General features: G+C 47.1%; 1 protein-coding gene across 1 annotated transcript; it reads right to left on the reverse strand.

Annotated features, from left to right (window-relative positions):
- Nucleotides 1–7572: 7572 nt before the first annotated feature.
- Nucleotides 7573–27870, reverse strand: TNFRSF1A (TNF receptor superfamily member 1A). The gene is made up of 10 exons (XM_090057317.1): nt 27689–27870; nt 14425–14617; nt 13928–14056; nt 13479–13610; nt 11331–11409; nt 10998–11071; nt 10707–10829; nt 10365–10402; nt 9346–9505; nt 7573–8859 (listed from the first exon to the last, which is right to left on the reverse strand). The coding sequence occupies exons 1-10, from the start codon at nt 27725–27727 to the stop codon at nt 8591–8593; spliced, it is 1236 nt and encodes a 411-aa protein (XP_089913443.1). The 5' UTR covers nt 27728–27870; the 3' UTR covers nt 7573–8590.
- Nucleotides 27871–27970: the final 100 nt, after the last annotated feature.

Here is a 27970-nt window from a genome sequence, read left to right on the forward strand (position 1 = left end):
TGATGGCCAATAGAAGACGGGACGTACCATGTTGCGGAATGCGAAGGGAGGCGGGGGGGAGCTCCGAATCAGCCCCGCCTACTCTGGTGTCCTCGGCCTGGCTCAGCCTGGGGGCGGGGCAGTGACGCAGCTCCCCCTCGCGTGCTTCCAAGTAGGCGCTGCAGGGGGCGCCTCCGCGCTGTTGCAGCTACCCGGGGACTGGGGAGCCTGCACTTTGGCTAAAACGTTTCTACTTCCTACCAGCAGTTTTGAGACCAAATGAAACCGATTTTTGTTTTTGATTGAAGTGTTTTGATTCAGCGTTTGGGAAATCAAATGGTTTTTATTTGGCTGCTGCTCCTCTTTAGTTGTGAAGTCTGAGAAACGGCATTGCCAACCCCACCTAAAAATCATGAGACGAACTCTTTTTAAAAGAGATTGGCACGTAAATCATAAGATGCTCTTTTCCAAGTGTGGGTGTATATTGGGGGGAGGGTATTTGTGAAGGTGGCAGGGTTGGAGCTGGGGGAGAGAGTCTGCGCCCCCTAGGATGTGGGGTAGTGTGGCTCAGGAGTGGGAGGCAGCAGCAGGGCTGGGGGCTGTGGCTTGGGAGTGAGGGGAGGAGACAGCCAGCAACAGCATCCAGGTGTAAGTGGAGCGGAAAGGTGGGAGGAGAAGGAAGGAGCAGAGATCATGGTCCCCAAGTGAGGGAGGGAGTGGCAGGGATACGCTCACATCACGTGGTTAAGCTCCAAGGGTAAGGGCAGCAGGACACAGGGCCCCAAGCCCACAGCAGGCAGCTTACCTCTGCCCCACAGGGGGCACATGCTTCGCCCAGGGGTGCATGCAGCTGCAGGAAGCGGTGCACCCCTTCCCACCATCACACCTCTGGATGACCCACCCCAACCCCTCTCTCACTGTGAGGGGCCTCAGTCTCCCCCTACCCCTTCCCCTCCACAGACTTACCAGCTGGGAAAATCCAGAGATTTGAGGGTTCAATCAGGAGATCATGAGTCAGATATTTTGACTTAGAAATCCTGAGTCTTCTGATGTTTTCCCAACAGTTGGCATTACTGGAGAAAACAGGAGAGATATGTGTCACAATCTTTATGCAACCCTTTGATTCCTGGCCCACTCCGAGTCTAAAGCCAACTTGCCAGCAGCAGCATTTCTAGTCAGGCAGTGCTGAGGCAGCACTGATGTCATGGCTCGTTGTCATCTGCCAGATCCCTTCCCCACTCTTTGGTCCGTGGGGGTAAGGACCGTTTCTTCTTTTTAAATTTGGAATCAATCAGTGACCATTTGTTTGCCATTCTGCAGTCGGGTGGCTCCCCCCATGCCAACTAAACTCCAGTTTCATAGCCCAGTAGATTTTTACCTCATGCCAATGAAGTGGGCCAATGCTGCGGGCCAGTGCTGCAGTTCCAGATACCAGCACAAGAAGCAAGGAGTAGTTGCCACTTTGATATAGAAAATCCTAGAGGTTACAGTCAGAAGCCAATGGGCCAGAAAAAAGGGAACAGGTTAAATATAAAGAAACATCAACACTGCAAGTGCCTGTACAAATGCAGCAAGGCTGATCCAACATGCTGTAATTACAGTGTCAGAGCACACTTGATTAATCAAGTAATTACCACACTCCAGCTGACTCTAACATCACTTGTATCAGTGTCCCCACACTGAAAAACGGCAGCAGCAGCAGCAGCAGCACTTAAAGCTTGTTTGACCAGCTTTAGTTAAAGTGTTTAGTGAAAGCGCCCTCACCACCATTTTTCAGCACGGAGATACTGGTACATATGACACTCAGGGCACTTTAAGTAGAGCGACTCTCAAAGCCACTCTAATTAAAGTGCCTGTCCCACCCCAATCCCGGAACATGTCCGTTCTGTGGTAACATATACTCAGCACCTTAAGTCCCTCTGCCACCAACCCACACACCTCCCAAAGTATCTCTAACTTTAGTCCTTAGAGCACCCAAGCAGCAGCCTGCAGCTGCCCCCAAGTCTGAGTCCAGCTCCTTTAGTCCACAGCCCTGGCTGACTGAGCCAGTGAGATTTCCAGCTTCACTGTGCACTCTTATTACTGACCAGTTTCCACATGCACGCTGCTCTCTCTTCCCCTTACTCTGCCTCAAGTTTCCCTTTCCTTTTCCCTTTGCCCCCCAGCTCCTAGGGATTTCTTGGAGTTGTAGTCCAAACTAACAGTCTAAAGACTGCTCCTTGGTTCCACTTGCTGTTACGCACATTACATTTGTATTACAGTGTTATTTGGTTTCGTTTCCCAGCATACTAGTAAAGCTTCGAGTTTATTTGTAACTGGAAAAAAAGTGTTGTTCTTATACGGGAACATGCACCTCTCCATTTGCACCCCCCGCCCTTTTTTACAATTCTAGATCCGCCCTCTTGCCTTTCGTACAACAAGGAGTGGTACCCAAGTAAGTATAGAGGATTTTAATCAGATACCTTTTCCTCCCCTTCCTTATACTACCCAAAAACAACTATAATTTGATCCCTCTGGCAAAAAAAGAATACTAAGGTACCAAGTAGAAGCAATTAAATTCCAGTATTGATAATAACAGCAGCAGTATAGTAGCAGACCAGATAGAAAGGAAGATATTTCTTTTATCAGAGAGCAGGAACATGCCAGTGGTCATGGCTGGTTATGCACCATCAGCCATTTCCTTGACTGGAATCAGAAATGTTTTTGCAAACAAGTAAACTGCCAGAGAACTGGCCAGAAGCAGAGGTTTCTAATGCCCTGATCAATTTGCTCCATATTGGGTCATCTACCTGTGGAGCTGTTTGCCTCCCCTATGAATTCCAAGTTGTAGAAATGTTGTTCCATAGTAAGTGAACATGCATTCAGCATCAGACACTTTCCAACTAAACTGTACGGACAGACTTCATCTATGACATTCTTCCCTTCCCATTTCCCCTTCATGTGCTATCAAAGGTTGTGTTAGAAATGGAGTATTGTTAGAAATGCACAGCTTACATCTTGCACCTGATAAGAAAGAAACACTGCCAAGGACTTTTTCCCTTGCCACAGCTCTTCTTATACTAAATCGCAGACTCTCCCCCAGCTTCTCCCTAGCCTTTCTCATGCAGATTACAGAAGCTGGAATTCAACTGACTGTGTCCTTGAAAGTGGGGGGGTTTAAACTCTTGGTGACCTATAGTACTTTCTGAGCATGCTCAATTAGCTGATGCATATTTACCTCTCCGCCCTGCATACTTGAATAGTTAATTATAATATACATGCGATGGATGTAGTGATGTAACCACATGTATGTTTGTATGAAACGGAAATGAGCTGTAAGAGTTCCTGTTTCTGCACACGTGCCCAGGAGGAAAAAGATAAATACAGCCTGCAAAAATTCCTTGGTGGATTCAGAGTAATCTGAGTTTTTGACTCTGCTCTGACCCTATTTGCAAATACACCTTTTCTGCCATCTAATGAGTGTGCGTCTGTGATTTTAGTGGCCTCCAAGAAACGGACCGCAATTTTTTGCATCAGTTGGACAGGATAAACCCAGGGTAATTCTGATTTCCCCAGCTTAAGTGTGGAGGGAACAGTATTCAGATGCTGGTAGCTACTTTTTCTCATTTCCTCCAGGTCAAAAAGTAACAGAATCTGCAGTTCATTTCATCTGACAATATAGCTTACAGGACGTATGAGATAACATTAACAACTGCAACACAGAGATTAGAGTAGTATTGTTAGAGACCAGGAAACTTTTTGCAAGTATCATGTTTCCTAGTAAGATAAGAAAAGGTTAGTTTGCATGAAATAGTACAGCTTATCTTTTATTCCAAATCCAACAACCCAGGATTTATTGTCCATAAATGCCACTAACAATCACTGGCAAGGGGTAGGGCCACTGGGCCTCTCAGCCAGAGGTGTGGGGGAGCACCATCCTTGGCAAACAAAAATGGTTGCTAGCCCTGCAATTTGCACATGAAATCAGCTGGCAGCTGCCTCAAGTTCAGTAGACTCCTATATATTTGTAAAATATGTATATTTACAAAATCTAAGCAGCCACTTTTTTTCTTTCTTGTTTATGTCTGAAGCAGCTACTATAAAAGGCAACCTGCACAGATAATGACAGCTGTCAGAATCAGCTAGTAGTGATAAAAGCAACTAGTTAAACAAAGATGCAGCACATTGTGTAATGCATATAACAAAAAATGCAAAAAGAGACAGTGCATCCATAGTTAGGATTTACAAAGATAAGCAGCAAAAACATTCCTGATCTGGAATGCAATGTTGCAATATTCTGGTAAATAAGTTTCAAGGCAGATAATCTTAAGCATCCTCTGAGTTTAAACCTGGAGTTTTTCAGGTACATGTTAATCAGCTTAAAGGCAGGGATAATCACTGCCATCTTTGTTACTGGTGCTGATCATTCCAAGTTTTAGAAAGAACTGATCTAGTTCAGGTGTCCATTGTAAAACCAGGAAAGCCACATGCTGTTGAAGAATTATTTTTAACCTATTGCTCAGAGTATGGTGCCAGTAATGTTGCAAGGAAGAGCAAGGTAACAAGACCTAATTTCTTTATTAGTAGGTTTTAAGGTGAGCAGGAACCATTACAATCATCTAGTGTTATCTATTACTTAATGCAAACTAGAATTCACCAGTGTCCCTGCACGTGCAGTAAATTCCTAGCATCTTGTTAAGCTGAATTATGTTTTTTAGAAAGCCTTGATTTAAATACTCAAAGGAATGGAGAATCTGCAAATTACTAAACAGTACCAAAAGCCAGTTACAGTCCCTGCTAGAAACAAACATTCTACCTTTATTTCTCATTTAGTGTAGTTTCAGCTTCCAGGTACTGAATCTCTTTATGTCTTTGCCTGAAATTTAAAAAAGACTTTACTATCAAAATCTTTTTGCTTTACTATCAAAATCCTCTCTCAATGTAGGTACTTATAGGCAAACTACAATCATGTCACCTTGTAATTTTCTCTTTCTTAAGCTAAACCATGTTTCATGGTGGAAACACTACATAGGCTTTAGCTTTATATCCTAACCTCATCCTTTTTGAAGTTCTTAAATCTCAAATAATTCATATTTTTTTCTGAACCTTCATAAATTGTCATCCTTTGTTTAAAAGTGTACAATGTGCTGTAGTCTCCCAAATGACATGGTTTCTCACAGAATACAAGTGCTATTGACAATGACAAAGAATAATACATTGCTGTTTCTTTTCTTTGCAGTGAAATGAATCAAACATGGGGACACCTGCTAGCCTTTTTGATGTATGAATGTGACAAATATTTCATAGTTTGGAAATCTCTACCCAATACAAACTGTGTTCAAAATTTGAAATGGGTTTGTCAACAGGAGCTGCTTTTTTGAGCATACCAAATGATAACATTTACTGATAGGAATCTGTCAGTCAACGGGGCTTGCTGGTCATTGCTTGCATCAGAGTAGTGCTGGAAGGGACTTCCAGATATCATCTAGTCCAGCATTTCTCAACTTGTGGGTCACAGCCCAAAAGTGGGTCACAAGAATATATGAAAAGGTTGCAAACTTTGAAAATGGATTCACCTTTAAAAGAGAAAAGCATGGGAAACCATGACTTTTCCCTTGAAGGCTGGCAGAGATCCAGCCTGCAAGGGGCTGCTTGGGGTTCTCCATGCCCCACACACACACACACCCTGTGCTCCACACACCAACCCCTTCCCCACACACTGGGGGACTGGGCCTGGGCCAGGGGGCAGCAGGTCAGGACTGGCCATCCAAGTTTACAGATGGGTCCTGGTACAAAAAAGGTTGAGAACCACTGATCTAGTCCAGTGGTTCTCAACCTTTTTTGTATCAGAACCTGGTTATAAACATTGATGGTCAGTCCCAGTAAATAGTTTAAGTAGAAAACAGCATCCTAGCCCTGCCAGTGCCCCCTCACTCCCAACCCACACCCTCCCACCCCCCAGCTCCACTGGTATCCCTCAGTTCCAATCTGCTGCTCCCCAGTGTGTGGGGCAAGGGCTGCGGTGTGTGGAGCAGAGGGGGCATATGTCCCCTCCCCCCCAGATTTGTGCACCCACAGCAGGCATGGGGCTGCAGCCTATGCAGATGGGCTCAGGAAGAAGCCACCTCCATGGTCCAGTAGACAGTACCTGACATGGGAGGACAGAGTGGGGTGGCAAGACTCATTGCTGCTGCCACCACCACCAGGACTCCTATACCAGCTGTGCTGCCAACAGCAGGAGAAGTAATGGAGGAGGAGGGCTGGGAAAAGAGAGTAGTGCAAGGAGTAATAGACCAATAGTAAAATTGTATATTAACTCTGGACTGGTGGTATTTTTTTCACCCAGAAGTATATGGCATCAAGAAGGCTCGCCGTCATTGATTTCAGGCACACTTACATTTTTATGTATTGCATACACTGATTACCAAAGCAATCCTCTGTGTTAACACAACATTTAAAATTCTGTCTGGTACATTTCAAGTGTTATTGAGGATGAGTGTTTTGCTACATCAGCACATTAAGAAATTCTCTTAATGCCACCAAATTGTTGTAGTTGCTTTGATTTACTTTGTGTAATCCCCTTAAAATAGTTTGATTTTAAATGATTCAGTGCATGACTAGTGAAAAAAAAGTCCTGAGAAATTAAAATTTGTAACAGGCCTCGATTTAAACATTTTGGAAAACTTGTTTTCCCTGTTAAACTTTGTTCTCGTCTATTTGGGTATTTATCATACATTCCTAAAAGCGATGATAGCTGTTAAGTAGTTTTACCTTTAGATAAAGGTCTTTGTGCTGAGCCTACTTATTAACATCACCCAATTAAAAGAAGAAGCACTAGCTGAAAAAGAGTTAACAGTATTTACAGCGCACTGGGTTCTATTCCCAACTCTGGCTGCAACCTGGGGCAGGTCATCCCATCTTTGTGTCTCTAATTTTTCTGTTGAATAGTGGGAACAGTACTTACATCATTTGCAAAGTACTTCAAGAGCAAAAAATAAAAAGTATTATGTATTCGTCATTTACTATTTTTCTTTGCACTTAATTAACTGTATGTTAATTGATTTTCCTGTTCATATAAGATACTAATCCAAATGATTAATTCTATATGGTTTGTACATTCACTTAAAACATATACCCTGTTAACAAACAATTCCCCAAGTGCCTTAAAAGTCCCCTGATCATGTTTACACACAACTCTTCTCCCCACCCTCCGGCAGCAAGTTCCTACCAGCTTCCCTGTGGCACCACAACAATTGAATCTATATACAAAAAAATACAAAAAAAAATCAGATCTTTGATTTCACCAGTCTGATGCCCCATTTCTGGCTACAGCCCATTCTCCCTGCCTCTGAGTCATCTCAAACCCCTGTTCTCCTTTCCCAGTGCCAGGTAGAGAGGACAGTGAGGGGGAGGGGAGTGGAGTGGAGGGGAAGGGAAGAAGCATATCTGGAGCAGTATCCCTGGATGCTAACTTCTGGGTGGTCCAAAAATAGTTGCCCCCACAGCTAGCACTTGGCCACACTACTGCTGGCAGCACAGCATCCAGCGCTTCCCCAAGCACAGGGCTGGCCTGTCACACCTTTGGGAAAGGAACTAGACAAGTACAGGTGGATGCACAGTTACAAATGTGGATTTTATTTCAGAATTCTTAGTGTATTTACAAATTAAGAAAAAACCTCCTGCAGGCAACAGACTAAAAAAATCACATTCATGAAATATGACAATAATCTGTGCCCTCAGGTCTACCCACCCCACCCAGGCTCACAGCCTTACAATGAAAGCCAAATGTGGTAACTATTCCATAATAAGCCAAATCTCCCAATCCTAGGAAATCCTGGGAGAGAGACTGGGAAGTAGTGTGAAATTATTCAAAGGTCCAAAAATATATATACAATTATATTTGCCATTCTATTCGATTCAGCACATTGCCCAAAGGCAGGCATGCAGACAGATATGCCCACATGCCTGCCTCACCTGTATGCAAGCAGAGACAGAGAGATGGGTGTGTGTCGTGGCATGCTGCACCTTTCCATACACTGTCATTCACATACCCACACAGACTTGCCCATTCACTCCAGTCCGTGCGCATGGACTTATGTAAATGCTTTTGTTAATGCTAACATACATACAGAAAAGAACTAGAGAAATAGCACCAACCATTTCACCTGACCTATCAGCCCCCTTATTTCTTTCTCAAGCACCCAAACAGACAGTAACTTCTTCCCATTTCCAACAGGGCCAGCAATCAGCTCCTGAGTCCCCGTGACTACTCCTTTCCCAGGGCTGGAAGGCCGAGTTCTGTATGGCAAGTTGGCCTTCCCATCTTGGTCACAGAGTCCATATGTCTTGTCCTATAACATGCGCTACCCTATTAGAGCTGATATGGGACTCTCTTCTGGTTTAAAGGTATAACTGATTTTGTGGTTCATTGAGAAGCAATCCTTTTCTCCAGCATAATGTGCTGCCAACCCCAATAAACCCACCATAGGGGGTAAAAAAGAGAGATGTAAGAATGGCAAGAAACATACAAGGAAGGAAGTTGACTTTCTCTGAAGGGACCAAGCTGGAGAGAGAAGCACTGAAGCAAAAAGGGATTAGGCCTATGCAGGTGGCAGGCATTGGAGGGGAGGAACTAGGGCCGCCTGGGTAGAGCCTCCTGGATAGCCTCGCTGCAGCCACTAAGTTCCATCTGGTTGAGGACACAGCTGATGCACTCCACAGTGGCACCACGGCCCTTCTTCAGCCTCCACTGCTTCAGCATCTCATAGTGAGCATCCCGCACACGACGCTGCTCCATCTCAATTTGCTCAATTTCATAGTCACTCAGCCCCAGGCGCCGTACAAATTCTTTCCACCGGTATGGCGGCACATGGTCCACCACAGTATAGAGGACGTCAGGGTCTGCAGGAGAGGGGGGAGATGTGAGGGGGTAGGGCACAGGAAAGGGAGAGAAGGGGCCAAATGAAATCATGGGGCCTGCAAGTGGAAGCTGATAGTACTGTCTGGGTAAGCATCTACCCCAATTCAAGTTGTGCACCTCAAAGATACACATCATATCTGTGCCTGCCTGAGCCTGCCCACAAAGGCACAGAGTGATATGCACCAGGCTGCTCTTCTATACATAGGCACAAATGCACCAGGTTACTCTTGTAAAAATACCTGCAGTGGGCTAGCACTTCACCTTCATATCATGCCATACGGCAGGCCACCAGCTCCTGGGCAGAAGACTATAAGCAGATGCAGGAGGCATGCAACTACCATGCATCCACTCTGGGCTGGCCTCACCCAGGCACAAGGCCTTCTCCCTCCTTAGACAGAGGGATGCAGATAATGTACACAAAACAGACTCAGACTCCATTGCATCCCACCTCCTCCTTATACACTCACTGTTTGGGAGCTGAGCCTTTCCAGCAGGTCCCACACAGTCTGGTAGCTCCTGTGAATCTGTTGCTTTTGACACGGGCACTTCCACTCCAGTGACTGTCAGTGTTTCCTTCTGGGTGTATTCCACAGGGAAAACAGCAGTTTTAATCCCGTTGTTCATAGCCTGCGAGAGACAGTGAGGGTCTTGTCCCATCAACAGATTACCACAAGGTCAGCCAAGCTGTGAACTTGTAGCACATCATCTACACTGTGGGTAACTAACTTGTCCAGACCATTTATTTACCTTGGAATCACCACAGAGGCAGTCCAGTACCACACCTATCAGAAAGAGCTGCCACTGCACAACAAACAGGGCAGAGAAGGGTAGAGAAGCAACAAGAACCTGCTGCTCACCTTGCTTGTGGAAGCGGGACTAAACATTTATTTCCTACAGAGCTTGAGGATTTAACTTTCTCCTGGCATCAGAAAAGGAAGTCTGGGAAGAAAAGTATCTTTTCAGCTCTGGGCTCTCCAATCTCATATCCAGGAGCAGGGAGGTGTCTTTCTGCATAGTCCAGGGAATACATTAGGGCAGGGTCACCATCCTGGGGAAGGCACAGTGTTTGGAGCCCCTTGACCCCAAAGAGATAGTGACAGAGAATGACCTCAGAACTGCCATGAACAGGCTTTGAAAAGGAATTTAGTGAGCTGGATCTACCCAGCCTGACCAAGTCAAAACTGAAAGAAGTGTGTCCATGTGAAGGAGCAAGACATAAAAACAATCATCTAAGATTCTCAAGGGAGAGGGAAACACAGTGGGTCTGAGCCAGGAGATAGGACCTATTCCCCCAGTAGAAAGGAAAAGGGGGTCCATGAACCTATAAGCACAGGCCCAGAGCACAATAGCTCATGGCATTTGGAAGCATAAGCGTTGGAGGCAGGCTGACAAGAACAGTTTTGCCCTAGGCCAGGCAGAGTGGAATTAAGGAGAATGGTAATTTGAAGGAAAAGGGGAGGTTTCAGTATACTCAGTGGTGTTTTACCTCAGGTATCTGCTCCTTGGTTGGCTGCTGCACAGAAACTGAAAAAAAAAAGGGAGGGGGGAAATTATTCTCACTTCCTGTCCTCCAAGGAAAACAGGAAAAGCAGCTCATGACCACGGACACCCTCAGAGCTCTGAAAGACTGTGGTAAAATGCACTCGTCCCAGCACCAAGTTCAAACAAGATGCAGGTGACAGGCAGGAGCATGGATGCAAACCTGGGAGCTCATCCTGCCCCCAGGGACCTCTGCCATGTAGCAAAGCAAACCAATGGGATGCTGAGCTCCAAGTGATCCCTCTAACACTCACTGCACACATCCCTCCCCGGCTGGCATTTTACTCACCACAGGAGTAGAAAATATGACTTGGCCCATTTTTATGAATATTCTTGATCCATCTAACTGCAAGCAACACCACAGGAATGCCAATTCCGAATGCAACAAGGCTGATGAGGCAGATGAGAAGATCTGGGTTGGGGAACAACTGAATGAGTAAAAGAAGGAAGGAAAGAAGACCTGGGATAGAACGGGAAAGGAAAATGCATGGAAGTGGAAGGGGATGTTGTGGAGAGGCAGTAATGGGGAAGAGAAAAGGAACAGACAGGGAGTGATGCCATCTGGTCTCCCTGGACTTACCTGGCTCTGGGGAAACTACTGTATGCACTGGAATCACTTTCTTACAAGGCTCCCGGCACGTCTCTGTATTGCAGCTGAAAGAAGGAAGTAGAGGTCTGAGTAGGCAGGCAGGACATATGAGAGCACAGTGTGCTGTATATTCCCAGGGACTCTCCCCCGCCAGCAACAGCACAAAGGGCAGGCTGGACCTGGCAGATGAGGCTATTCAATCACGCTGCAGGTCAGTGGCCTGTGGAGTCTGGCTTAGCAGAAAGAAGGCCCTAAGAGAAACTCTTCCCACCAAGACTGCTGCTGGAGTCATTCCCCAGGAGGTAGGGACATAGGTTGACCCACCTGTTACAAGGGTAACAGTTGCTTCTTTCCAGGAAAAATCCACTGTGACAGTGACAGATGGAGTCTCTGTCTTTCTCACCTGCCAAGAAAAGAGGGAAGTGACCAAGGAGGAGAGGAAAGCAACAAGGGAAGAATCACCTGAGGGTGGAGAAAGGATGTTTTCTCTCTGTGGGTGAAGGAATTACTATCAGGGAGTAGAAAGAAGAGGGTTAATTGTTCCTCAGAATCGAGGAAATGGGGAAATGTCACAACTCCAGAGTCACTGGAAACTGAGGGGCTCTACAACAGAGCTGGGGGATCACTCTCATGCACAGAGATTGTGGAGGGGCACTGCTCTGATGTGGGTGTGATGGGGCGGAAGGCTGGAAAGAGCTGTGGTAGAGCAGGGAGAAACAAACCACCCCAAAGCAAAGAGAAGGGCAGATTCACATTAGGCAGGAAGAAGATGTAGCTCCAGTGCATCAGGGATGGGAGGGAGAGTCAGGCCCTGGAAGGGGGAGATTGCTCCAAGATGTGGGTGGTGCATGGACAAGACTTGCAGAGTAAAATGCTCTGAGGCAGTAAGAAAGGGAAGGAAAAGGAGAAATTGCCTGGGGAAGTGGGGGTGTCACATGAAGACCAGATCTGGGATGTGGGAAACAACTAGAGGGCAACAAAATGGCTCCAGGAGTGGTGGGGAGAGTCATTGTTCAGCAGGAAGGGGGTGTGGGAAGTGCTGTGAGTAGGAACTAGTGAAGGAAATTGCCCAAGGAAAGAGAAAAAAAGAAGTCACTTTGGGGCAAGTGAGTGGGACAAAGAAAGACTGGCAAGGTAGAAAGGGAGGAGGCTCCTCTATGTGGCAGGGGATTTGGTTCAGGGAGGATGAGAGACATGGAAGGGCAAGACATCCATTGGAGGGGGAGCAGGAGAGGATACGTGGCTGGAGGGCATGCTGCAGGACAAGGTGGAAATCAGACTAGAGCAGTAATTCTGAACCAGGACAATATGAGACCCTTTTAAGGATGAAGTGCAGTATTAGCACAACCAGGTGTGCAAACACCCACGCTTGGTTCACAAGATAAACCTGGGGCTTTCAAATAGTATCAAACACATTCTGACCTGTTGTGGCTTTTCTGAGTTCTTTGCAACAGGAAAATTGCTCTGGTATATTTTTTGACTTTGGGGGAAAAAAAGTGAAAGCTAAGAGCTGGCAAAAAGGTTGAGAATGACTAAACTAGAGTTATGGAGAAGTCAGAGGAAGTCAAAGTCAGGGAGATGGTGGGGAATGAAATCACTCTGTAAGTGGACATGACATTTCTCCAGGACAAGAGAGAGAGATGGGGAAAAACCACCTTCAAATCAGGGAGATGATAGAGAAGAGACCACTGCTTCTGGGAAGGACAGTGGCAGTCACTGATCAATGGCAAGGAACAGAAGAGGAAGCAGAGAATGTATCATGCCAGGGAAAGGAGCAGAAAAATTTTCCAGGGCAGGGGTGAAGGGTATGTATGTGTGTTTAGGATCAATCCAGCTTGGTGACTGGAACAGGGAAGAATTGCTTCAGAGCATGAGGAGAAAGTACCCAAGCCAGGGCAAAAGGGAGGGGAGGTGGACATCTTCTCTGAGGCAGACAGATGTTGCTCCAGTGAGTGGGGAATAGGGGGAGGAAGTATGTGACAAAGGCAACTTCTCTTGGACATGATCAAGGATGGAAACTGCTCTTGGGGACAGAAGAGAGGTAGGATCTGTACAGCAGGAAGGGTGTAAGGTGGATGGGGAAGGTGTCAGGGGCCAGTGGGAGTTGGCAAGACTGTTAAAGAACCAGAGAGGGTGAAACCATTCCCAACCAAGAGAAAGAGGACAGAAGAGAAAGAACCACAAATTGTTGTGTGACCAGGAATATGTCTCCCTTGGATGAGGGCAAGGCAAGGAGGAAGAGCCATTGCTTTATCCCAGAAAAAGCCAGCACAGATACTAGAGACAGTTCAACCATGGCAGCATGAACTCCATGCAAGTTAATTTACCCTGCTTCTGGGTAGGATCAATTAGACTGCAGAAAGCTCCACACAGCTGTGGCAAGGCTGTTTCAAGTCCCTGGGCAAACTCATTTCAACAGAGCCCAGTGTCACCTGGGGAGGGACTGTGGTGTGCACATACTATGTCACTCACATTGTTGCACGATGGTTCCGTTAAGACACAAGCTGCACTTCTTACATGAACGTCCAGACAGATATTCTTTGTCCCGACAGCCACACACCGTGTTCTGCTTTCGGGTGCACTCAGACACTGTTATCTGGTTCTCTGAGGACAAGTGAAAAAGAGATGATACTACCCTTTTCCCACCCTCCCAGAAACAGGCCACTCCAGACAGACAACAGTCATTGCAAGCCAGTAAGGAGCTGGCATCAGGAGCCTGATGAGCATTCCCATCTAAACTCCATTGCCCCTGTTGCTCTTGCACAAACCACCCATACCCTCTCTTCCCCTCCACCTTCCTCTCCCCACCCAACAGCCCCTCCATCTCTCCAGCCCCTCATCCCCACCAGCACCATTTCTCCCTGCAGCCCAAATTCCATCACCCACTTCCCCCATTCCCATCTCCTACTGAGGAAACTCACTTGGACCACACTGACTGCACCGGAAGCATTTGGGCACAGTGTTATGTACATCTGTGTATGTACCATTGGGGCATACTTTGCAGTCAGGTACCTCCTTACGGCTCCGACAGTGACCTACCAAGTAGGTCCCTAAAAAAGAACCACCTATTAGGAATCTGACAGGAAAAGAGATGCATTCCCCGGGCTGAATGAGAAATTAGGAAGTCCCAAGGATATGGGGAGGAGTGGGAATAATAACTCACAGCTGAAGGTGTAGGGTTTGGGCAGGGGGCATGTGGGGAGGGGACTGTTTTCTTAGCCCAGCAGGAGTTGCTCTCACCAGGATGAGGGACAGTGAGAACACAGGGAAAAAGAAGGAAGCCCAGAAAAGGAACTTCTATCAAGGCAAGAAAGCATGAGACACCCAGAGGGCAAGAGTTACTTGGCCTGAGTGCAAATGATGGTAATGCCTCTAAGGTCTCATTAACAACTACCCTCACCATTACAGCCTGTCGTACCTGCGTGACATCGCATGCAGCAGTGGGTCTTATTGGGGTGTAGGTATTCTCCAATGTCACACTTTGGCTCCTCCTCTTTCCCCAAGGGGTAGTTGAGGCTTTTTCTGCTCAGTGTTTTCCCATGGGATTGTGGGGTGTCTGGGGGTAATTCTGAGAATTCTTCACCCCACACCCCAGCAGAGGTTAGAATGAGCTGCGAAGAGAGAGATGATCACTGTAAATTCCTTTGAAGGGACTCACCACAGGCCCCAGCACTGGCCCTCACCTCTGACTGTGACCCAGCTAACCTCACCCATGTTCCAGTGAGGTGCTGGAAGGGACCTTAGGCCTGAAGATGGTGAACAACTGAAATCACTAGTCATGCTCAAGAAAACCCAGTCCCTGTTGCAGTTTTACCGAAACCTTTCCCTCTGTGCCCTCTCCTTCCATTTCCTTTTTTATATACTTTTCAAGTTGCTCAGAAACTAATATGCTCCAGAACTGCTAAGGCTGGCAAGCTGCAAGATAGGAGGCTGTCTTCTGAGGTTAAATGGTTTGGGTTATAGGGCCTACTATAGCCACTGATGGAAATTACTATCAAAGCTGAACACTATCTCAGCACAGAAGTCCTTATAAGTGAGGTTGGTTTTGGTCAGCTTGTTTCCTTGTGTTTTGCTTTCTATCCTTCTCTGTCCTTCTTATATACTGTTCTAAGTTGTAGGTCTAATAAGTGTCCATCCATTTATGTCCAGCTATCACAGGGCATTTTTCTCTTCTTTTCCTCTGGTCTTTTTCTCCCCCACATTTCTCCCCTCACCACACTTCTATGTTTTGGTTAGAAAAATCAGCTTAGCAAAACCATAACTTTCTAAATGAGCTGACATGATTTTTGGTTATAACCATATCAATCATCTCCATCTTTTAGGAAACATTACAGATTTCATAGATTTTGGGGTCTGAAGGGACCTATTAGATCATTGAGTCTGACTCCCTGCCCTGGGCAGGAAAGAGTGTTGCAGTCAGATGACCCCAGTCAGGTGTTTGTCCAATCTCCTCTTAAATACCTCCAAGGAAGGGGGATAGCACCACCTCCCTTGGAAGCATATGCCATATTTTGGCAACCCTCACTGTAAAGAATTTTTTCCTGATGCCCAGTCTAACTCTGCTCTTTCATTTTGTGGCCATTGTTTCTAGCTACCCCAATGGGCGCCCTGATAGACATAGTATCCCTTATTTCCTGCTGTCCCCCACGATGAGTTTGTAGACAGCCACAAGATCATCTCTCAGCCTTCTCTTGTGGAGGCTGAAGAGATTCAGGTCTCTCAATCGGTCCTCGTAGGGTTTTTTCTGTAGGCCTTTAACCAGATGGGTGGCCTTCCTCTGAACCCTTTCCAAGTTATCCACATCCCTCCTGAAGTGCGGTGCCCAAAACTGGACACAGTACTCCAGCTGCGACCTGACTAATGCCACACAGAGGGGAAGCATCACTTCCATAGACCCATCTGTGATGCACCTACTTATGCAAGAAACAGCACGGTTAGCTTTATTTATTGCTTCATCACATTGGTGACTCATGTTCATTTTGGAGTTGACTACAACTCCGAGATTCCTTTCTGCAATTGTGCTACTTAGAATGGTCCCTCCCAGACTATAGGCATGTTGATAATTCTTCCTCCCTAGATGCAATGCGTGGCACTTATCTTTGTTAAACTGCATCCTATTCTGTTCTGCTCACTACCCCAGCCTGTCCAAATCCATCTGGATGCGCTCCCTGCCCTCTAGTTTGTTTACCTCATCCCATAGTTTGGTGCCATCTGCAAACCCGGACAGAGTGCTTTCTGCTCCCTCATCCAAGTCACTAATGAAGATATTGAATAGTACCGGTGCCAGGACAGAGCCTTGGGGGACTCCGCTGCCCCCATTTCTCCAGGTAAAAACTGACCCATCCACCACCACTCTCTGGGTGCATCCCATAAGCCAATTTTCCACCCACCAGACTGTGTAATAATCTACACTGTAACGATTTAGTTTATTTATAAAAATTGGGTGCAACACTGTGTCAAAGTCCTTTTTAAAATCTAAGTAAATAACAACTATCCCTATTCCTTTATCCAAGCATTTTGTGATCCAGTCATAAAAAGAAACTAGGTTAGTCAGGCAGAATCTGCCTGCTATGAACCCATGTTGGTTGCCCTGTAGCATTATTTTACCTGCTGGTCCCCCACAAATGTGATCCTTAACAATTTTCTCCAAGGTCTTGCCAAGGACAGAGGTGAGGCTAACCAGCGTATAGTTACCTGGTTCCTCCTTCCTCCCCTTCTTGAAAATAGGGACCACATTGGCCCTTTTCCAGTCCTCTGGGACCTGTCCTGAGTGCCACAACTGCTCAAAGAGTTGCACTAGCAAATTGGCTAGCAGAACCACTAAGACTCCAGCTAATTCCCTAAGTATCCTAGATGTTTTCGTTCCTCACTTAACAAATACAGTAATGTTTTCCTTCCTCATTTAACAAAAACAGTAAAAGGCTTTTATACCTTGCCATGGTTCTTGAGGTGTTAAGCCCTAGATCATAAGAAAAAACTCTTGACAAAGCACTAAGTGTGTAGTGTGTGAAAATCCACACTCAAACAACTCATAACCTGGACATTTTTGTGGACTCCATGGGGATAACAAGTCTAATAATACTTTTCCTTTTTAGAAGAGATAATTAACTTCTCAGTATGAAAAATGTTCTGAGTAGAATATTTCTCCAACTGCCTGTTTTGAAAGTGGGATAAATCCCACCTGGGAAGAAATGGGGTTTTTTTTCCTAAAAGAACTATAATGAAGTAAAAGCCAACCTACTAATGGTAAGCAACAATACACTTCTGTGGTTGTAGGCTTAGGAAAAGGCAAGTCTAAAGACCTGTCTGCTCCATTCCCCTCCAATTCCTCCTTAAGTTAGAGCAGGGGTAGATAACCTTTTCCAGCAAGGGCTGGAATGACTCATCCCACCTCAAAGGCAGGTGGGCAAACACTAGGACCCAGCCACTGTCTGTATGGCAGCACATAGAGTGCCCACAGGCAAAGTCCTGCACCACCTGATGCCACCAAAGCCCCACAGTCCATGGCTCACCAACTATAAATTGCTGGCCTTTGAGTTAGAAGTTTGGGAGGGACAATTATTCAATCAAACGCCATTCAAACCTATAGAAAGGGCTCTACACCTACATTTCTTACTGTCAGCTAGCAAGGGAAGACTCTCTAATTGCCAAGAGTTTCAGAGAGCTGTTACTATATTTACTTGAATATAAAATAAGGTTCCCCCTGACAAAAATCAGTATGGACAGAAAATCCCTTTGTATTATATTCACATGCAAAGCAAAGAGGCCGTGGGGGGGGACAGGCAGCTTCTGTGGCTCTGACTCTGGTGCAGCTTCCTGCCCCTCCTCTGCTGCTTATGCCCCCCCAACCCCACCTACTCCCTTCCCTTCCCTTACTGTCAGGGGCAGCTCAGACTGGGGTCTCTCCCAGGCACAGAGTACATGGAAATTCCTGCCACTGCTGCATGGCCAGGCCAGGGCTGAGCTTCTACGTGCTGTGCTTCAAGATGGAACAGCCCGAGCAGCAGCATCAGACAGTCGTGGGGAGAAGAGGCAGAGACTGGGGAGTTGGGGGGAAGGGGCAGAGAATGGGGAGAGCAGAGGGGGAAACGCAGAGACTAGGGGGAGTTTGGGGAGAAGAGGCAGAGACTGGGGGGGAGGGTCAGGTGTCGGGGGGGCAGGAAGGTTGCAGGGGGAAGATGTGGGAGAGGGAGAGGACAAGAGGGCCATCTGACTCCCCCCCCACACACACACACCAGCCATTGCTTTCCCTGCAATACTTAGATTCTATACCTCAAAAATTATAACAAATTTTTAAATTGCCCATCTACAGAGAATCTATTTATGGATTGTCTTATATTCAAGTAAATACAGTAATTATAAACAATAGACAGGGGGTGTTAGCTTTTTTTAGTTGCCAAAAACAGCAAAAAAGATAAATAAATATTAATTTAAATATATTCTATATGTGAAATGCTTAACCCATTCACCTAAAACACAGAAGGGATTACACCGTGCCAAACCTAAGCCATCTGGGCACAAAGAACAACATCCGACAGACAATTAAAGATCGTGGCTGACTATTTCCTGGACAATGGGTGAAAGATCATTCACACAGATGGTCCAGTTATAATCATGCTGACATTCTAGCCAAAGAAGCTTCCAGCAGGATACCATAGGGATTTCTGAAGCTGAATTAAGCGTAAATAAAGTATATAAAGTAAATATAGGAAATACTTGAGCAGCCAAGCCAAAAAAGCCAGAGCAGGACATGCAGCCTGTTCAGAATAATTCAGATCCAGGCACATCGAATAACAGGAAAGGCAGAGTGAGTCAGATTTAGTGAAAGCGACCTTACAGGAGAAAGAAATTTCTAAGTTTTGAAAACTGAAAGATTGGGAAAAAAACCCAAAAAAGCTGACACGTTCTTATTCCCCAAATCTTTGATCAGTAATACTTAGAACCACAAGCCTGTTGAACCAAACCCAATGACTCAGACTTTATAAAAGAACTATTCAAGCAGAAAGAACCCTCCCCCCCCCCCCCCCCCCCCCCCGCAGTAAACACTTCTCAAGAATGACTTAGAAATCATTGTGAATTGCACAGATGTAATCAGTTGCGAATCAAAGCATGTTATAGACCACTGAAGCAGGTAACACATTGGAAAGATGCATCTGTAAGTTGCTATGTAAGGGGAAGTTTTGATGTGCCATCTACAACAGCTCAACCAGGCAAGGTCTCACGGACCCCTGCAGCTCAAAGGATGGCTTTCCCATTGTCAGATTTATAATGCAGCCCCACCTGGCCCATTCCACTGTCCGAGAGAGGGAACAAATCCATTCCAACAACACGTGCTTGTTTACAAAGGTCGATAGGCATTCCCCACACCAAATGATAGCTCAAACCACCAAACCGCAGCAAATGAGCCGATGAATCACACTTTTAGTCTCTGGGGTTTGCCTATGGGAACAGTGTGAAAGAACTTCAGACTTTGCTGCCAAAGCTACCATGTGTGAAATACTGGGATTAAGCAGAAGTTTCATGTCATTCCAAGCCAGTCACTTGGGCTGGATTTCTGTACTACACCACAATTTGCAGAACATCCTAAGTCAATTCTACATCCCTGCTCTAAACTTTTGCCTGTCACCTGGCAAACGTAAGAGAAAGGTCTGTACATGCCTCATCTCCTGCATATGCTTGTGATGATACAGTCATAGGCAACAACAGGTCTTGGTACAAGCAGTTGTGAGCCCCTGGGCCATCTTCAACATAGCAAATTCCACCCCTGCAATTTACACCACCACAGATGTTCCTCCCTAGCTTGGAGGTACCCGAGTTTTGCAAGGAAGAGGCAAAGAAATGCAGCTTGAAGGTAAAGACAAAAAACGGTGTGGAAACAAATGAAAAAAAAGGGGAAATAAAGATGGGAGCGAATAGCAGAAAAAAATGAGCATGGACAGCCATGGGAAACAGAGAGACTGTTTGTGAAGGCAAAGGGCTATGATACTGTGCAAAAAACCCAGGAACTAACCTAAAACAGTGATGCTTGTCCTTTGGGCCCCACAGAACAGTGGCTAGGTCAGTTTATGGCCTTGATCCAGCACAGGGTTAGCACATGGGGTTGGTTCATGTCTGCAATCTGGCATGCAAGGCCATGTAATCCAGCCTGCAGGGCTCACCACAGGTTTGAAAATTTGGAAGCAGAGCAGCAATTAATGCTACCACTGCTCTCCTGCCACCACATTTCTGGACTTGTGGGATACTCCACAAGCCAGATTTGGCCCCAGGCAGGAGATTGAGCACCACTGTTCTAAAGCAATAATAATTCCAGGATAGTCATTTCCAGAGTGTACAGAGCTTTCATCTCCTTGAAGAACAGACATGTGAGAGACTATTTCAAGGAAAACATCATTTTACAATGTTGGAGAGCTGCTAAAAAAGCAGGAAAAAGGAGGGTTAGTGAAATGGCAGCTCAGATTTCTGCCTGCCCATTGTAAAGAATAGGTAACTCTTCCCTTTTCTTTTACTGATTTTAAAAGATCTTCTGTGCCATAAAGTTATTTTTCCCCTGAAATAGTCACTCACATGTTTCTTACCTTCAACTACCTGAAGGATGGTTACAAAGGGGAAGGAGCTAGACTGTTCTTAGTGATGGCAGATGACAGGGCAAGAAGCAATGGTATCCATTTGCAGCAATGGAAGTTTAGGTTAGATATTACGAAATGTTTCTCACTAGGAGGGTAGTAAAGCACTGGAACAGGTTACCCAGAGAGGTTGTGGAATCTCCATCCTTAAGAATTTTTTAAAACTTGGGTAGACAAAGCCTTGTGGGTCTCAGACTGAACCTGCATGCAGTGTAGTGGGCTTGTCCAGTGCAGGTACTGCATCTAGTGTACACCCCAGACCAGCCCTGCATGCTGGATCTGACACAAGGTCAGTCAGTGTACCTGATCCAAGCCACAGACTGGCCCTGCACCCCTCATCCAGCCCATGGGGCCAGATGGGTTTCATGCCCCTGTGATAATCAAGGGTCCAGGTTTTTGGGTTCCCACAGGGAGAAATGAAGAAAAACATGAATTTCCCCCTTTACCAGAGCACAACACGGATTTTTCATTTAGCGGAGAAGCCCATGGATTTTGCAGATTTGCAAAGAGCTCCCTGTACATGCACGTGGCCCCAGGCAGCCTGGAAAGTAGGTCCCACAGGTAAGCAGGGGAGAGAGGGGATTGAGGCCCCACAGAGAGGGAAGGAATTGGGCAGCACTGGGGTGCATTGGGCTTGGGGCCCGGGGCTGCAATATGTGGCCACAGGACCCCAGTGTGGAGCAGGATGGGGCTGTAGGCCGCTCATCCTAGCACTGAAGTGTGGGGGTGCTTCTCTGCCACGCTGCCCTGCCATGCAAGAAAGCTGCTTACCACTCCGAGCTCCACAATGCCCTGGCAAGATGTCCCCTGCCTGCAAGGCAGCAGCAGGGGCAGTGGCGCAGGGTTCCCCTCACTGCTGCCGTGTGCATAGGAGACACGGCCTTACCAGGGCAGCGTGGAACTCACAGCAGCAAGGAGATCCCCATGTAACCCCACTGTTCCCTGCAGTGCCAGGTCCACCCACAAGCTGTGGAGACCCCAAGGGAGGGCAGCAGGGCAGAAGCCCAAGCCCCCAGCAGGCAGCCCACCCCATACACAGATCTGGGGGGGTGCAGGTCCCCCCTCCCCTCCAGTAGTGTGCACAACAGTGGGGAGCTGACACCCCTCCACAGCAGGCAGGCAGCAAGCACCAGGCGGGGGAGCCAGGCTCTGCTCCACTGCAACAGCCACTGCTTCCTGCCAGGGGTAGGAGGATGTGGACCCTGGTCCCTGGCCCCATAGCCCTGGCAGCTGGGGGCTCTCTCCGGCAGGGCTGGGGAGGAGGGGGGGGACAAGGGGCTTTGAGTGGGGGGTGAGGGGCAGCAGCAGATCTAGGGGTGGGTATTAAGGGGCATGAGCACAGCCAGGGGTCTGTGGGGGGGAAGGGGGGAGTGAGGGCCACAAGCAGAACCAGGGGGCTGTGTGTGGGGTGGGGGGAGTTGAAGGACTTTTAATTTTAATCATGGATTTGGGGGGTTTATTAGAGAATTTGTCATTTTTTTATCAGGGAAAACCAGGAGCCCTGGTGATAATATACGGTGAATTATTTCAAGTATCACCTAACATGATGCCTGGCTCCAAATGATGGGGTTTTCCTTTTTCGTTAACAGGACTGAGGCAACTAATGAGCCATTACAGCTGGAATGTCCTTTCAGTTTTTGCAAGTGAAACCAAATCCATCTCTACCAAGATGGCCACCTTCAAAAATAACTTAATATGAGACTGAAAGCATGCTGACCTTGTAAAAGATGAAGGCACTCTTTTTATTAAATGATGGCCGGGAGAATATGAAGGAGCAAGAAATAAGGCTGAGGGAGCAACAATCAGTAAACCACAATAGGAAACTATGAGGTAGAGGAACGAAGAAGATATGACTGTAGGATAAGAACAACAGAAAAATATGGGTCAGTGCAGCAAAATGTGGGAAATATACAGTAGACACAGCGGGATACAGGTGAATCAGCAGTGGAGAGGAAAAAAGCAAGGTGACTTTAACAGGAAAGTAAAAGGAAAACAACCAACTCAGATACTTGTATTTTGTGTACTTCTAGAACAGGATTAACTTGGTCCTTTTATACATGAAGGGTCAACCAGCTTGATGGTCCAAGCACAGCTATCCAACACTGGCAGTTCAGAACCTCATTTAAAAGGGGGCAGAGCTGAATTTGTGTGATGGGAGCAATCTGTATCTTAACTCCATTTCCTAGTTTTCAGAAATTTCACAATGTGCAAATTCAGCCTACTGGAAAGGCACAAGTTTGCCTCAGGCAATCCTAACACTACTAAATTCAAGGTAGAGAAACCTGAGGGATACATAAGTATCTTACCATAAGTATCTTACCTGGTGTGAACCTACTGTATGTTAACTACCCTGTAGCAAGTATGAGGTAGTTTTGCCCCCAGTGGCACTGAGTAAACCACCTTAAACTTCCCCTGCAGGGTAAGTTCCATTTGTCCAGCATGCACTGGGCAGTTAACCACAGAGTAACAAGTAACAAATTTGCTGTCAAATTCTCACTCTAGATCAGAGTGGGCAAAGTACTGCCTGTGGGTCAGTTCCAGCCCACTGATGGACTGTATGTAGCCTCCTGCCCACACTGCACAGCTTACCCCACCCACCCAGGTACTGCTGGGCTCCCCCTGACCTTCAACGGCTCCTCCTCCTCCTGCTGCATTGCTCTGGGCAGCAGCAGCAGCCGTGGGGACTAACACTGGAGTTTTAAGCAGTGTGAATGAGATGTTGTTTATCATGTGAGTATTATGTAATTTCTTGAAATTGTATTTGTATTCCCTCCATGAGGCCTCAGGTGGGGTCCTTTTTAAATGTTTGATATTGCCTGTTTTCTAATAAAATGCTACAAAAAAAAAAAAAAAAGACCTGTGCCAGGTACCATATGCCCAGCTAGGTGAGGGGAAGCTGCAGCTGGGCAGCTTCTGCCCTAGCATGTGGGGCTCCAGCTCCTGGCCACTGTCTAACCACTTGGCTGCCCACAGGTGCCCAGAACATGTCCCCATGGCTGCCACTGCTTCCCAGGTGTGGCACAGCAGGGACAGGAGGAGGATCCACTGTGGGGGGAAGAGCTGAGCAGTACATGAGTGGCTGCAGCAGCAGCAGGAGTAGCCCTGCAGGGAAGCTGTGCACATTGGCTAAGACTGGGGCCAGGGCCAGGGCAATGCTGTTGGCAGCCATGGGGCAGATGCGGGCCACAGAGCACCATGAGCTGCCCCAGGTAGGTCTCAGCCCCATGCAGAGTGCTGCAGGGGCAGATGAGGGCTGGCCAGTTAGAGGGATGGGGGAGGGAGATGGACCTCACCACCCAAGTGAACACTGCTGCACCCATCGCCTGTACCCCCTTCCTCCCTCCCCTCACCCCTGGCTGGCTCCCAGGACCCAGCCTCCCACACACCTGCACACCTAAATCCCCCATCACTGGCAACGTGTAGGGGGTGCACGTGCACCCCCTGCAAAGGCACTGCCGACACTGCCAGTAGTGTCTGCAGGTGGTAGCTGTTCGCCACCGCCCCCCACCCTGCTGCCAACACTGCCAGCGGTGTCTGCAGGCAGTCTGTGATCGCCACTGGCCACCACTGACACTTTCAGAGGCATCTGCAGGTGGCTGCTGACCACCAGTCAGCGTTCGCCACCCTTCCCTTCCACCCCCACCACGGCTGCTGACAGTGCCACAGCTGCCTGAGAGAGCTCCCCACTTGCCGCCACCGCACTCCCGCCACTGACAGCACCACCGCCTGTGGGAGTTCACCATGCCCCTTCAGCCTCTGACAGTACGCGGTGTCCATGCCCCCATACACACACAATACCCACGAGTAAGTCTTTATTTTTAGCTATTATGCAAAATGGCCTCCATATATACTACTCAAAAAAGCGTAAGTCAGAAGAAAAATTATGTTTTGAAATAAAATTAAAGTATCTTATAGTAGATGTCTGATTTTTAGTATATGATTTTTTTAATCTATGATTTTTTTAAATATCTTCTGAAAAGATTTTTTGCATGCAGCCCTTGACAGCTCACCAAAACTTGTTAAGTGGCCCACCAGGTGAAATAATTTCTCACCCCTGCTCTAGAGCAGTGGTCTCCAAACTTTTTTGATTGCGCACCCCTATCAGTAAAAAATTTTTGAGCACTCACCCCCAATATATGTATATTTATATAAATATAAATAGAAGTTCTAACATTTTCTTCCCGCACCCCAATAGATCGTCTTGCGTGCATCCCACTTTGGAGACCACTGCTGTAGAGTGTACCTCTGTAACTTGTTCACATAGCCATGTCATTAATGAAAACGAGCTTCAGGGATACTTGCTCTCCCAATTTTATCACAAACCTCCTACTACTTTGTGATTTCCCAGCTCTTAAAAACAGTGATTATAGGTGAATCTCATAATCCATTGAAAAACTTTCTACCTTTCAGACTTGTAAAAATAAGCCCGGCGGCTCTAAAACCAGAAGGAAAAGAACCCAAATGTATTAGATTTTAAAAAATCATGGTTTTGGGGGGAAGGTCTCACTTGCAATTTTTAAATGTTTGTGGCTGGTAGTAAGGCTCTCTATTTTAGTAACATGTCCCCTGAGCCAGATTCCTTACAGTGTAAAACAAGTATTGTCACCAAACTCTGAATAACTGTGTACTACACAGAGGGCCATGGGTGAGTCAGAACAGAACCATCTCTCTGTTGAGTCAGTAGTGACCCTTTATCAACCCCCACATTTATAAGGGGCAGTTTATAAGAGGGGGAGGTGCATGGGATCAAATCTCAGGAAGGATGCCTCTTAACCCTTTAGAGGTGTAAGGGGGTCCTAGCTCATCTTAGCACCTCAGGGGTTAAATGTTCAAACTTGCAACTCCTAAAAGCAAGTGCTGCCATTCCAGTAAGTCCAGCCTCCTTCCTGTTGAGTCGGGAACTCAGGAACAAACGGAAGCAGCTTAGCAGCTTGTGAAATGGTCTGCTGCTGCTGTGTCAGATATGGGGCACAGATGCATGACAGCTGCTGGCCTGAGAACCCCTGTGCTATAGTAACCCCTGGATTCACTTTTTTCACAGAACATTATCCAATATTTGGCCATGAAGAAGCCACCAGAGCTAAGAAATAAAACTCATCCTTTACTGACTCCTCTGAATCACTTCACTATTGCACAGGCCTTGAAGAGTACTTCTGACACACTCTACCAAGACTCTGGTGCTTGTACACGCTCCCCCACCCTCACAGCAGTCCTACACCAGACCTCTTCCCCACCCATCGGCCTACGGTGCTGCCTATGGGTCTGAGAATGGTTCCATCCACAGCGGCAAGCTCGTTGAAGACTCCCAAATATAGTTTGACACCCCCTCCCTCCCTCCCCTCAAACATCCCCAAGACCACTTAACACACACCTCCTACCCCAAGGTCTCTTAAGTAAATGGTATACTCTTGTACAGCCGCACAGGGCCAGATCCCATACCATCATTAAACACCATTTAGGTGCCCAAGTGTAATTTTATTCTACACTGCTCAAGCTCCTGAAACACATGAACATAGCTAACTTTGTAACACACCATTGCCTTAGACTTCAGACTTTGTAACACACCATTGCCTTAGACTTCAGACCAAGTCTGAAAAGAGCAGCAGGAAGGAGGAGGACCCATTCACCTCTCTCTTCTTATTTTTCAGGAACTCAGGGGAAGTAGAACAGTGTCACACTTTGGTACTCAATACATGCAGTACTATCAAGCCAATAGGAATAGGCAGGAGGATTGGAAATGAACATGGTGGGGTAGAGGGCACTGGCTATGCATGAAAGGGGAATGAGAGGATGTGTTAGGGAGTGGTATTTGGGGGGCAATGCATACATGGGGAGGAAGAACAGGAGATGGAAGAGGGAGAAATGGATAAAAGGAGACCTGAGCTGCTGTAGAACACTGGACACAAAGGAAAGGGGACTAGGCCTAAGAAGGGGTTGGGAAAAGGTATTGGATTCACGACAATCCATGGAAGTGGAGGCACTAGAACTGTGAGCGCTGACAGAACAGTTCAGCACTGCATTTCCAGCAGAAATCAGAGACCTCAGAGCAAGTGTGTTGAAGATCCAGCCTGCCAGCCGGACCAGGCCTGCGGAGCTCTATCAGCTGGGCCATGGTCCTTCCCGCAGGTCTGAGAATGGTCCCATGCGCCAATATGAGGAACATGCTGGATCGGCCCCACATGCTGCACATGACATGAGGCCAAACCTTGCGTGTGCCAGACCGGGTCCAGCATGCGTCCTGTATGAGGTACCTGCCCTGAGCCAGCCTGCAGGGCCGGCCTGTGGGCCCAATCCAGCCTGTAGACTGGCTCCACACTACTCATCCAGCCCACAGGGCCTGATGAGTTTGAAACCCCCACCTTAAAGGGTTGTGGAGGCAAGTGGGGAGCCTCAGGAAAAGCAAGCTCCCTCACTGTTGAGCAAAGTGTTATTTCCTGTGGTGAGCAGGTAAGGAAAAGCAGAATCCAGGTAAGTCACAGCATCTCAAGAAACATAGTGCCAGCCTTCAATTTCTCTTAGGTTTCCTTTTATCCATTAGCACATAGCTATATGAACAAGTTACTAACATACACTCCAGAGCAGGGGTGGGGAATTATTTCGGCTGGTGGGCCGCTTACTGAGTTTTGGTGAGCTGTAGAGGGCTGCATGCACAAAATCTTGCAGAAGATAGTTTAGGAAAGGATGCCTCTACCCAAAGACCATCACAACTCACTGCAGAGGCCAAAAAAGAGGCTCTCTCAGCAAAGGGCCCCCATGAGATAGGCAGGTGACTTCCACTGAGTTACCCCTTCTACAGACAGGGAAACGGCAACACACAGACAGACAGGGCTCGAAGAAAGGGCACGGGTAGAAATACAACTCAAGCCACTCCGACATCTTTTTCCTATCAATCTGCCAGACGCAACAGATACAACAGCTCCAAACACGACCCAGGAGATTTGACTCCCACCTCCTTTTCAAACCCCCACACCTAGCGCCATTTCCAAACCTGGCACTCCCCCCCATCCCCGCAGGCTCTGATTCAGCCTTTAAGTCAGCCTCTCCCAAGCCCTCGCTTACCATAATAGCCAAGCCCACGGAGGGCTCCAGCGGGGCCATACTCCTGCGATCTACGTCCCCATGGCAAAATCCCCGTGTCCTGAAGAGCCTCCCAGTCTAGAGACCCAGAAAAGGCCTCCCACTCCAACACGGGACTCACAGAGGGAGTGAGACAGATCGAAACTATCAGTGCCTGCAACTTCCTGCCAAACCAAGAGAGGCAGAAACAGGAAAGAGGGCGGGTGAAACATGGGAGGCAATATCAAACTATACCCCTCCCCCACCATTCAATTAACCCTATTT

Source organism: Crocodylus siamensis, chromosome 1 (genome assembly GCF_052110815.1).
Source record: "Crocodylus siamensis isolate JL-2025a chromosome 1, ASM5211081v1, whole genome shotgun sequence".
Taxonomy (NCBI): domain Eukaryota; kingdom Metazoa; phylum Chordata; order Crocodylia; family Crocodylidae; genus Crocodylus; species Crocodylus siamensis.